General features: G+C 39.6%; 1 protein-coding gene across 2 annotated transcripts in view; it reads left to right on the forward strand.

Moving 5' to 3' along the window:
* LOC117515438 (uncharacterized oxidoreductase YjmC-like) overlaps positions 1-13,590 on the forward strand; it is a 47,303-nt gene that overhangs the window by 22,136 nt on the left and 11,577 nt on the right. For both annotated transcript variants that reach the window (XM_034176002.1, XM_034176003.1), the window contains 4 exons: positions 1,770-1,831; positions 1,974-2,027; positions 4,521-4,619; positions 8,642-8,777. In XM_034176002.1, coding sequence (XP_034031893.1) covers positions 1,770-1,831; positions 1,974-2,027; positions 4,521-4,619; positions 8,642-8,777 — 351 coding nt within the window. The remainder of the gene's footprint in view (positions 1-1,769; positions 1,832-1,973; positions 2,028-4,520; positions 4,620-8,641; positions 8,778-13,590) is intronic.

Consider the following 13,590-nt stretch of genomic DNA (forward strand, 5'->3'; position numbering starts at 1 on the left):
TAGGCTATAACTGAGCATGTCAAATGCAGCTGAGCCATGGACATGCTTCAAAACTGTTTGTTGAAGCTGTTGAAATTTGTTGAAGTTGTTCAGCTGAATGCTTCTAACCAGCTTCTTGTTTTCAATTCAGCCTGCAAGACTAGCTTCAAATCAAAGCTTTGAATACTCAAGAGTACTTCAATTGCAATTGTTGCTTCAAATTATGTGATATCCCACCTTGATATGGAATGTTACCAATCCATAACTAGGTATTGTAGCTTAGTCAGTCCACAGTTGGCTTCTTGTTTTGAATTTAACCAGCGACATGTTTCGAATCAAAGCTTCGATGTGTGCTTCAATATTTCAAAGAGCGCTTTGAGCTGATCTTTGTTTCGAATGATGTCATGAGGTAATCGCAAAAGCACATGAAATTAAACAAAATGAAAGCATTGAAATGACATGTTAGAATACATGTAAATGCATACTTACACTGAGCAGCACTTCCATCCTCTGACTCTGAAGAAACCATGCTTATTTCTTATTTATTAATTATGTTATGGTATATTTCCTTTTCTCAATATTTTGATCTCACACCCTTCAGTAACCAACTGTCCTGATTACTAATGCTTTGCATCTTTTTATTTTGGTCTTATCCCTTTTATCCTTTTATCCCTACTGGTATGATGCACTGTTGACTACATTTCCATGTTCCATGTAATGTTTCCCATCCCCTATCCTTTTATTTGTTGGAAAAAAAAAATACAACACAACCACCCAGTCTTGCAATGTCTGCATGACATCTGCTGGATGCCAGCATGATCTACATAATGTCCCAAATTATGTCATATCATAATGTCTCTTGGATGTCATAATCTGACATCAATTTGTGACATTTTTATGACATTTGGATGACATCATTCCATGACATGACTAAATACTGACCAAAACCTAATATAATCTGAACATCATGTGTTTGCTAGGAAGTCAGTTGTGGAACATGGTAGTGGTGATGTAGTGTAATGGTTTTGGCTTCTGGCTCCCTGATCTTTATTAATGATGCAACTCATGATGGTAGCATCACAACAGACTTCATCAGGGGTAAGTGAAAGGCTTGAGACTTATCAAATTAATCACTAGATGAAAAGCTGACTGAGGATTCACGGCCTGAAGAGGAGACTGAAGAGAGAAACCCCCAAAACCAATCAACAGCTGAAATAAGATCCTGAAAAAGTCTGGAAACACACAACAAAAGAAGAAACAAAACTTGGTGATGCCAGTGATTGACAGGCTCTGTGTTACTGCAAGTAAGAAGTGTGGAACCAAATATTAAGTCTTAGTCAAATTATGACTTACCTATTCCAATATCTATTTACTCACCCAACAATTGGATGAACTTTGATCTCAAACCAAAACATGATCAGTATGTAGAATAAAACAAAAGAATTAGCCTTGTTCTTCCATTATTTTCAGAGGGGACTCGAATTAAAGCATGTCTTCTAGACCATTGGTTTGGCTATTTTCCACCTCTTGTATGGGGCTGGATTCTCTCCACAGCAGGTCAGGAAAGGCGACTCAGAGAACCCGTTTCCTAGGCACTTCTTCCAGTTTCTAATGGAAGATTCCAAGATGTTGATAGGCTTGTGACAATCTATAAAGGCCCCTTTTGTCATGTATCCCATGGATTCTTCCCAGTTACAACTGACCAGAAACCCCCTCCAGAGGGAAATGTCCACTTTATCTGATTCCTTTGTACTAAACCATTCATTGTTTATGACACTTTTCCATTTTAGGTTCTAACCATTATGGCATTGCTGGATACTACTCAATGCGAGCGCTGAAAGAAAACATGATTGTGAGTAAAAAGTGACTCTTATATACGAGCAGGGGCTTTTGCATTTGCAGAGAAATGATGGGTGAGTGGGAAGATAAAATTGCTTTCTTTTTTATCAGCTGTTGTTAACACAAAGTGAAGATATGTGATCTGTTCATCACAGGGCATGTCGTTTACCAACACATCGCCACTGGTGGTCCCTACACATGCTAAAACGGTGAGAACATAATTCAATATATACTAGAACAATGGATTCTCATGGCGCTTGTTACTGTATATGATGGCATATAAAAAGTAAAGCATGCAAAAGGTAAAGGCCCAACATCAGAGGATGCTTGGTTTGATTCCCTGGAAAATCACTAAGGTCCTGGGAAGTTCCTTAATCTCACATTTGATTGCCGCTGCTGTGTAATTGTGCATCTTGGCAGCATGCTGGTGTGTGTGTGTGTGGCATCATAGTAAAGCGCTTTGGATAAATAAATAAATGCAGGATTATTATTTATTTTATGCATATTCCTACAAATTCCATGTGCATGGGCAACACTCCTTTCGCATTTGAAGGTCAGAAACACACATTTGTGCTTTGGAAGGTTAGGGTAATAATAATAACAACAACAATAGCAGCAGCAGCAACAATAATAATAATAATAATAATGATAATAATAAGAGAAATTTCTCCTTTTTATTTATTTATTTTGGACCGAAAATCCACCATCTTGTTTTCTGTGACATCATCACCCTGCAGGCTGCCGATTATGTGGGCTATGGACTATTTCCGTGCATGATTTCTCGAATGTTTTACTGTGACTTTTTGATGAGGATAACCTTCATAAAGCAGTTATTTTCAAACCAAAAATAGTCCACAAATAACTTGATAAAGTATATGCCCCCATCAAATTTTTATCCCATCTTTTGGTTTGGAATTCATCAATCCTAAAAAAAATGATCACAGCCAAATTTCCTTCTTTTGTGGCAAGAAGTCATCGGCTCTTTCAGCATAAAAGTTCATACTAACATGGTGCATCCAGAAAGTATTCACACCACTTCACTTTTTCCACATTTTGTTATGTGACAGTCTTATTCGAAAATGGAGTAAATTCATTTTTTTCCCTCAAAATTCTACTCACAACACCCCATAAACATAACATGAAAAACTTTTTTTTAATTTTTGCAAATTTCTTAAAAATAAAAATGATGAAGTCACATGGACATAAGTATTCACACCCTCTGCCCAATACTTTGTTGATGCACCTTTGCCAGCGATTACAGTCTCAAGTCTTTTTGAACATGATGCCACAAGCTTAGTGCACCTATCTTTGGGCAGTTTTACCCATTCCTCTTTGCAGCACCTGTCAAACTCCATCAGGTTAGATGGAGAATGTTGGTGCACAGCCATTTTCAGATCTCTCCAGAGATGTTCAGTCAGATTCAGGTCTGGGCTCTGGCTGGGCCACTCAAGGACATTCATAGAGTTGTCTTGAAGCCACTCCTTTGATATTTTGGGTGTGTGCTTAGGGTCATTGTCTTGTTGAAAGATGAACCGTTGTCCCAGTCTGAGGTCAAGAGCGCTCTGGAGCAGGCTTTCATCCAGGATGTCTCTGTACATTGCTGCATTCATCTTTCCCTCAATCCTGACTAGTCTCCCAGTTCCTGCCGCTGAAAAACATCCTCACAGCTTGATGCTGCCACCACCATGCTTCACTGTAGGGATGGTGCCTGGTTTCCTCCAAACCTTATGCCTAGTGTTCACGCCAAATTGTTCAATCTTTGTCTCATCAGACCAGAGACTTTTTGTTTCTCCTGGTTTGGGAGTTCTTTAGGTGCCTTTTGGCAAACTCTAGGCAGGCTGCCATGTGCCTTTTACTAAGGAGTGGCTTCTGCCTGACCACTCTACTATACAGGCCTGATTGGTGGATTGCTGCAGAGATGGTTCTGTCTGGAAAGTTCTCCTCTCTCCACAGAGGAATGCTGGAGCTCTGACAGAGTGACCATCGGGTTTAGTGGTCACCTTCCTGATTAAGCCCCTTCTCCAAGATTGCTCATTTTGGACAGGTGGGCAGCTCTAGAAAGGGTCTTGGTGGATCTGAACCTCTTCCATTTAAGGATGATGGAGGCCACTGTGCTCATTGGGTCCTTTGAAGCAGCAGCAATGTTTCTGTACCCTTCCCCAGATTTGTGCCTTGAGACAATCCTGTCTCAGACGTCTGCAGACAATTCCTTTGACTTGCACTGTCAACTGTGGGACCTTATATGTAGACAGATGTGTACCTTTCCAAATCATGTTCAATCAATTGAATTTACCCCAGGTGGACTCCAGTTAAGCTGTAGAAACATCTCAAGGATGATCAGTGGAAACAGGATGCACCTGAGTGCAATTTTAAGCTTCATGGCAAAGGCTATGAATACTTATGTACATGTGATTTCTTAGTGGTTTTTTTATTATTATTTTTAATAAATATGCAAAAAATAAACAAAAAAACATTTTTTGACATTGTCATTATGGGATTCTGTGTGTAGAATTTTGAGGAAAAAAATGAATTTCATCCATTTTGGAATAAGGCTGTAACATTGCGAAATGTGAAAAAAAGTGAAGCGCTATGATTAGGAATGTTATTCTCACTGAATATTGATTTCACTGGGTAGGCACTAAAACTGTTGCCAAAATCACAATCATATGAAGAATTATAACACTGTGATTACTTGTTTGTAGTGCACGTTGGGTACTAACCCCCTTAGTGTGGCAGCTCCTGGTACAGATGGTGACAGCTTTGTGCTGGACATGGCCACATCAGCAGTGGCTCTGGGAAAGGTAAGATTTGAATTCTAACCATCAGCCTTCATTCATTGGTTCATAAATGTTGTAACGTCTGTGTTTTACAGTGTGTCCAATGACAATTAATATTCTGTCTTAAATTCACAGATATTTAAGTTTCTATGGACAGATTAACACATTTATGAAAGTGCAGGTTTTGCTCATGGTTTTGTTCGACACATTTTCATGAAGATCAGTGCAATGGATTGCAGGGATTCGCTGTTTATTTTCATAGACAAAAAGGTTGATGCATGTGCCCACCTGTGCCGTTTGCTGATAGATACCTCAGAGCATTATTTGCTTGGACATACCTTCATTACAGCTGATGCAGGTTGAGAAGCAAGAAATGGGTGGCAATAAAACAGCTTTTATTTTGTCTTTCCCCACCACATTGCCCAATTTTATATAGTTCTACCCAACTGAAGTAGAAAATATAAATAAAAGAGACCACTATAATTTACAGGCAGCTGTTATTCAAATAATGAATGTTTAACTGTACAAATATTTCATGAGGTGAAACCTGGAATGTTCCATTCAATGAGGAAAACGGTACATTCCAGCTTTCACCGAATTAAATATCCTTTCCATTGAATGAATGAAAAATATTCATTATTTGTTCTATATAATGGCGGAAATAGATTCTTGTGATTTGATATTTTATTCATTTATAAACAACAGAAAACAGACTTACATTTTGGTGCTTTGACATCAACAGTCCAACGCAAACTTTAAATTGGAGTCCAAAATTGTTTTCAGTCACCTTGGAAATCAGTTAAACCCCCGTCACACATAGCTGGAATCCTGCAGAGTGGCGTCGGACTTATGAATTGGCGCACATCCGAAAAATGTCAGATTTCAGTTCCAAAACATTCTGACAGCCATCTGTGGAAGTCGACACAGTTGGTTAAAATCAGCTGGTGGCCCTGAGGGTGATGCACATGTTCAAAACTCTCTGGGTGCCGTCGAGATGGGACACCTATCCGGCGGTGATCCATGTGTAATCTGACGGCCATCTGACCGCAATTTACATATTCTGACGGCATCAAAACAGCATTTGTAATGATCTGATCGCGGTTGATTGAGCTCTGAGATCGATCGGTCACAGCAAAGCCTGCTGACATGCTGCACCATGTTTGAACCCCGGCCAGAGAGGGCGAAGGAAATGTTGGTTATATGTGGCACTGTGCCCCCATCAGAGGCTCAGTGCAACACCGCAATGCAGCTGAACAAGATATCACCGCTGTAACGCACGTATTATTACACGTTCACCTCCTAAGTCTGTAACAGGTATGATGTGGAAATGTTTCCTCACTAGCCATTGTTTACATGTGCTGTGAGACACTGGAACTCTGCTGACGCCGTGGTGCATTCTGGGAAACAAAAGGGGATTATGGGAAATGTTAAAATACTGAATGGGGAATGACTATGACGAAAGGGGGAACAGTGCAAATCTGTTGCCGTCTGTTACTCTCAACCATCAGCTCGAGAGAATTTGTTTAGTCAGATTCTGGATCTTAATGTCAGTCCCTTTGCAGCTGTGCAACTGTCAAAAACACATCACATCATAGCTCTCCAAAAGCAGGAGAAGAATGTGTCCAACATTGCATTGCAAGTTATACAAAACAAAATGAAAAATTCTTTGATTTCTTGGGTACATCACAGGTGGATGAAATAAATTATGGAAGCATAAAAGATTTTATTATGTTCCTACTGCTTTCTTGCCACACTGATCAGACATGCACCACATCTAATTCACTCTTCCTGTCACATTGCACCACATGAATTACCACTGCACCAGTCCCAGTCCTCTGGCAGGCACTGCACGGTTTCACTCATTCTGCAAGTGTCCACCTTCTCTATTATTTTGCAGGCAAGTCCAGAGAGGATTACAGTCCATGCATGAACTGAGCTGTGCCCAGTAAGAACAGTGGATTTCTTGTTACTTTGTGTTTTCCATTCATTTACATTTTTTTGTTGTCAATTCAGTTTAGTTGCATTTTGAAGAGTGAAGATGAGAATGTGAGCGCCAACATGCACCCCTCTGTGTGTACTCATGTCATGAACCTATTTGTGTAAGGTGTATATTAATGTATATTAATATGACACCATATACAGTAAACAGCAGAAAACTATGAAAGTGTTTTATGGCCATGTAGGAAAAAATAAAAAAGAAGGGGTGAGGGGTTCTATTCTGAGCATAAAAGTCAGAAATTCAGACTTTAAGCTTATATATTTACACATACACACATAAACCCCCCCCAAAACAACCCACCCTCAAATATTGTGTGAGTTTAAACTCACAAATTTACAAGAAAAAACTCACTAAAGATTATTGGTGGTAGGGGAGCTGGAACATTTGACTTTGCAAGGTGGAACATGTGCCGCACATTAGTGAGATGCACCACGTGGCTGCATAGTCATATTGTAATGTTAATTATCACACATTATCTGAATCTGAAGAGGTTTGTGTACAGTATGCGTGTGTGAGCAGAAAAACCTGACTTTCTGTCTTTCCATCAGGCATATGCACACACACACACACACACACACACACACACACACACACACACACACACACACACACACACACACACACACACACACACACACACACACACACACACACACACACACACACACACACACACACACACACACACACAACCTTCTCAAACAGATAATGCATGAAGATAAAGAGGATGATATTAATATGCAGCCATGTTCAAACTTGTTGCACTGGGTGTGTTTGGAATTCGGTGAGTTTTGCACATGCAAAGTGCATTGTGGTTCCCTCACTATTTTCCAAATGTTGCTTTCCCTCCTAAATTTGACATATATATTTTCAATGAAGTTGGAGGAAGTAAAGTTATTGCCCCTATTTGTTTGTTTGTCTGCTTGTTTGTTTGTTTGTTTGTTTGTTTGCTTGTGAACAGCCTGAAGCCCACAATTTTTTATATATTGTTATGAAATTTTTACTGAAGATTCATATCATGATAGGCAAGACCTCTCTCAGTTTGCAGGGTCACAGGTGAAAGGGAAAAGTGTGGAAAAATGTTGGAAAATAGGAAAAATCCCTATCTTTAACATTGAACAAAAATTCATAACTCTGTCAAACAAGATCAAATTTCTTCCATATCTGAAATCATTATGTAGGATGGTATCATTTATCACCTGACAAAATTTGATCTGGATCTGATCCAGATTACAGATTTTCTGGCCATTTAAATTTAACATTGAAAACCTCATTTAATTTATATGTTACCTTATATCTTAATCAAATGTGGGCCAATCACACTCATATTTGAAAGTGAGGTGTAGACTGGTGCTCACTATCGACTGACAAAGTTTGATCCAGCTCTAATATGGATTGTGGATTTTGTGGACATTTGTATTTAATATTGAACACGCATTTTGTGTACATTTTGCATTATATCTCAAGCAAAAGTGCCTCAATTACTCTTATTTGTGACAATGAGGTGCAAACTGACACTGTCAATGAACAGATTAAGTCTGATCTGCATCTGATCCATATTGCCGACTTAGTGGATATTTGATTGTTTTTTTTAACATTGAAAAGCCCTTTTGATCTATATTTTGTATTATATTTTAGCTTCTGAAAAGCCTCTTGTAACAGGACTTTGACCTTGAAAATTTTTTCCAAAGTAATAATTTGTGGAATTGGAAACTAGTGTTGACGGAGGTTTGTGCTGTATGAGCACGGTGCTCTAGTTTTTAATTCATCATCATCATCATCTATTTTATTTGAGCAGAGGATAAGAAATACAGAAAACAGAAAAAAAAAAAAAAAACAAAAACAGAAAACAATTTAACAATAACATAAAAAACAAAAAAACTGAATTTACTATTAACTCAGAACATTGAATCTGCTCAATAATTAATTAATTTTAATTTGTGACGTTGCCACACCTTCCTGATGAGAAGGAAACAGTCTGTTTTCAGGGAGTGCAAAGTCCTTCAGAGCTTTTTATTTAAAGTGTGTCCATGTTTAATGTGCACAGGTGGAGCTCCATGAGCGGCGTGGAGACAGCATCCCGGAGGGCTGGGGCTGTGACGCCCAGGGCAACCTGACCACTGACCCTAAAAAAGTCCTGAACGGAGGAGGACTGGTGCCCATCGGCGGCAATGAAGCCACAGGTCAAAGACAAACTTTTAGAACAGCTAGTACTGAGTCCTGCAGAAGATATGTTATAGCTCACAACTTAACTGAAATATTATTTCATCACCTCCAGTATGCATTTCATGTTACAATAAGCCCATCTGTTGAACTTTAGCCTTACTTCTATATATTAATGTTTAATGGCGACATTTTTAATTGGCTGATTGTTTTGGGCAGCATCTGTGGTGCAAATTTGGTGAGAATCCGTGAAGTAGTTTTGAAGTAATCCTTCAAAGCCTATATAAAGGGAAATGCTGATCCAGAATCCAGATCTAGATCACCTCCAAAATTCAGTGAAGTCTTCCATGCCTTAATATGTATCTGTGGTGCAAATTTGTTGAGAATCCGTGAAGTAGTTTTGAAGTAAACCTTCTAAGCCTATATAAAGGGAAATCCAGCGATAGAAACAATCCAAAATCTCTCATCAGCCGTTAAAATTTTCACCGAAAACCAGCTTAATTTGTCGAATGGTGTCCACTCGGATGTGCCTCACAGTTTTGGAAAAAATTTTGATGAAGCACAGCGTCAGTCTCTCAGCAACTTCTCAGACAAAGGAATTTTGATGAGGGGGCTGGACCAGTCCTCCCACAAGGCGTGCTCACAGGCAAATGACGTCACCGACAGGCGTGGAAAAACTCACGCATGCGCACGAAGGTTCAAGCTTGGCTGACGTAAAAACATATGAATCAAATCCATATAGTTTTTAAAAAAAAATAAAACGGTCGGTTTCTTTTCTAATAGACCTCGTATACAGGCCTTGAAGGATTATGTCAAAATTACTTCACTTATTCTCGCCAAATTTGCACCACGGACACACATTAAGCCATTGAAGACTCCATTAAATGTTGGAGGTGATTTGGATCTGGATTCTGGATCAAGTTTCCCTTCATATAGGCTTTGAAGGATTACATCAAAACTACTTAATGGATTCTCAGAAAAATTGCACTCCAGATAGATATTAGGCCATGGAAGAATCCATGTGATCCAGATCCAGATTGGCGGACATCAGAAATCTCAGATTGCTCTTCTTCTAGTTGGTTATTGCATGATGTTCTCCCCCCTCAAGAGACAGAGGAAGAACAAATGTTTCAACAAATGAAAAATTTTCAGATTTCAAATGCAAGCTCAGTAAATTCATGCACTGATTTAGGCAGTCCATATGTGTGAGCAATGTTCTGGCCTTGTAAACCATGAACATGAAGCAACATGTAGTTTTATTGTTCCTCAGAATACAGTAGTAACAGTGTGGCTTTAGGCAAGTTACAGGAATGACTGGTTCTGTGTTAGTACTGAGATGTCTTACGGAGAAACTTACAGAAATCTAAAAAGTGTATTTATGTTTATTATCAGGAGAACGTAACTGCATCACGAGTAACAGACAAGAGTCCAGTTGGATGACATCTGCACTGCAGATTTTCTTACAGAGGGTGCTTTTTTTGTTGTAGCTATGGACATGTTGAGTGTCAGGATTAAAAAACCAGTCCTGCTGGTGTTGCACGTTTTTTGCAGATTACATTACGTTGTGCAGCTTCAGAAGAAAGGCAACCAGAAAATCAGAGAAGGGCTTCAGAAGCCAAAGACCATTTATAAGAAACAGAATATCTGAGGCGTATGAAGATCATGATTCAAGAGTGTAGTTTAAAAGGAGAGGTATAAAAAGTTGGGACACTGGATTTAGAAATAAACCACAGGGTGCAGTCAAGATGGAAGAGAACTTCAAGAGGCTGTCAGGAGTTTTGTGCGACTGAAGATGTGGCAGCAATGAAGAATGTTGAGACTGACGCATGGAGTAACGAAACTGGACAGAAATAAAATGAGCAAATTAATGAATATTTGCAAAAGAGTGGATGACAATAGAACTGTAAAGGTTGACAAAGCATAAGGATCAAGTTACTGGACTGTATTTGGTTGTTTTCTTGCAACTTTCTGTCATTGTATGCTATTTAAAGGACATGTCACACTGAAATCATAGCAATTAAGATTTAGGCTGTTATTGACCATCCGATGATCCACCGGGATTACTTTTTACACTTCCGTGACCGGTTTCAAAGTATAACAACAACAAACAGCTATGCTTCAATGGCTGCTAACATTCAAAACTGAGGCACAGATTAATTCCAAAATTTACATAAGTGTGATGTTGTGTTATGATGACTCATTTTTAAGTGAAAACTGTTAATTTTGATGCAGTTATCACGGTTAGGAGTTATGGCGGCAAACTGGAACCAGGACTTAGATAGAGAAGAACCCCAGGGTACAGGACAGCTCAGACACAAATGATGGTGTTAAAGCTCAGTTTTATTAAACACAAGTGAGAATCAAACAGTCAGACTGAAGACAAAACTGGCAGAGGGAATCCTCTTCATAAACTGTTGAATATGAACTGAAGAATCTTCATCCTAGTGTGAGCAAACTAAAGCTGGGCTTACACTGTGCGGGTTTTGGCCCTTTTCAGCCGATTTTTCAATAGTGCGAGAATTTTTTGGACCGAGTTTCATCTTAATCATGCGTCCTGCATCGTGTAGTATACATGGATTACTGAGCTGCATTTAACATCTCACGACCACCCGATCAGCAATCGTATGATCAGATGAAAATCAAACCTGTTTGATATTCTGGTTGGCTGTCATGAGGGTATCCCCCTGCTGAAGCAGCGCTACAAGCGTCTACGCACTGATTACCTCTCGCACTGTGCATGTGCAAACACCGGAGAGAGCATAAACAGTGATCATCTCTTTGGAAGAGCAGCTTCTGTTTCTTTTTCTGCCTTACTCTTCAACTCATGTAAAGTCTTTGTTTGTCTTTGTGTTTTTTTTTTTTTGTTAAAACTTTTATGTCTCCCATTGAGTTTTTTACAGAGTCTGCCTGGGGACATGGTGGTTAATTTTTTTGGCCCAGATTATTGCATTCCCTCACAATACTTTTGCATGTGTGTGTGTGTGTGCGCGCGCGCGCATATGCGTTCAGTCTCCCCCCACCTGATTCCACTCACTGTGTGCTCTGATAGGCATGAGCTTTAATATGATATTAGGTTATTGCGAGGGAACGCAAAAACTATTGCAAGGGAATGCAGTAATCTGGGCCAAAAAAAAAAAAAAAAAAAAAATTAACCACCATGTCCCCAGGCAGGCTCCGTAGGTTTTTTGTAAAAATAAGAAGTGTAAATAAAGTTTGAAAAAATAAAGAAAAAAGGAAAAAAAAGCTTCTGTTTACATGTTGCTTCTGGAAACATGAGTCCGACGTGTGGTTTTTGAACGTACAATGTGAGTAGTCAGATCGCATCAGGACATCGGGCCGTACAGTGTGAGAACATAATTGTGCGCCCTGAACATTTACACCATGCGGTTTTGTCGTACAGTTTGAGCTGGAGCTAAGTACAATGATTGAAAATATCGTACAGTGTCTGCCCAGCTTAAGGAGTCTTAAGACTGGAGAGTTCCAAACACAAACAGAGTAGACCAAGGAGTTTCTCTCCATAGAAGATGAGTTCAAACACAGACAGAGTTCCTTTCTTCATGGAAGGTGAGTGTCTACACAAACAGAATTCAAATTTAGGCTTATCTTCTTCATAAAAACTGAGTATCAACTGTGAAGACTCTCTTCTTAGAGGAGGGTAACAACTGAGGAATCTTAACCAAAGATGAAAACAAACTGAAGAAACCACTTCATCACAGATGAGTCACAACTCAAACTAGATTAAACTAAGGAATGTAATTTTCGTCTGAGGAGTGGAATACAAACTCAAAGACAAAATTCAACCAGTCTTCTTCTTAAAAAAAAGGATTGAAACCCAGAGACCAGAGTTAACTCAGAAAGTCTTTTCTTCTTAGTAATGAGTTCAACTCCAGAGTGGAGAAAACCAGTACCATACTCACAACCAAGAGGGGCAAAATATATATATAACAGACATTCATTCAATCGTGCATTAATGCAATGGACCCACAACTGAGGACAAGCAGGAGTCACTATATATAGTAAGTCCCTTCGGCTGCTCCCTTATTTGCACTTGGGGTCGGCACAGCACATTCGAGGTGGATCTGCATGTTGAATTGGCACAAGTTTTATGCCGGATGCCCTTCCTGACACAACTCCACATTACATGGAGAAATGTGGCAGGGGTGGGGTTTGAACTGGGAACCTTCTGCACTGAAACCAAGTGCACAAACCAATTGGCCACCACCCCTGTCAGGAGTCGCTATATATAGCCAGCCTTAATTGTGCAGGTGCAGACCCAAACAGGTGAACTTAATCAGAGGCTAATGATGTGCAGGGGATCTCAGAAAACACCAGAGGGCAGCAAACATTTATACACTACATGAAACAGAAGATCATAAAAGGGAACACCAGGAGGCAGCAGATAGCCAGACACTGCAACAAACTGAAGGAAATAAAAAGGCAAATGCAGAGAATAATACTTGACAAGATAAATGGTGAAAAGACAAGATGCGATAACCTAACAAGGAGACAAGAGCTGATGAAGATAAGCGTAAACAGACGCTGGGATTAACTGTGAGGACAAAACACAAAGAGATGACTGCAGAAAGAAGATAAGAGTAGATAGGAGCTGGGGACAGATGTGAGAAGCAAAGACTAAAGCCCCCCCGTCACACATAGCCATGCCCAACACAGCAAATATTGCCATAATCCGATGCAGTCGGGAGGAAAAGAGGCGTGACCAGCAGTGTCGGAACGCAGACAGACCTGTCAGATCACATCCAAAACGTATGAAGATGTATGACAGCAGTCAGATGGCCATAAAAGGCACTGCAGACTGCCCGATTTCCAAATGTC

The sequence above is a fragment of the Thalassophryne amazonica genome, chromosome 8, assembly GCF_902500255.1.
Source record: "Thalassophryne amazonica chromosome 8, fThaAma1.1, whole genome shotgun sequence".
Classification (NCBI taxonomy): domain Eukaryota; kingdom Metazoa; phylum Chordata; class Actinopteri; order Batrachoidiformes; family Batrachoididae; genus Thalassophryne; species Thalassophryne amazonica.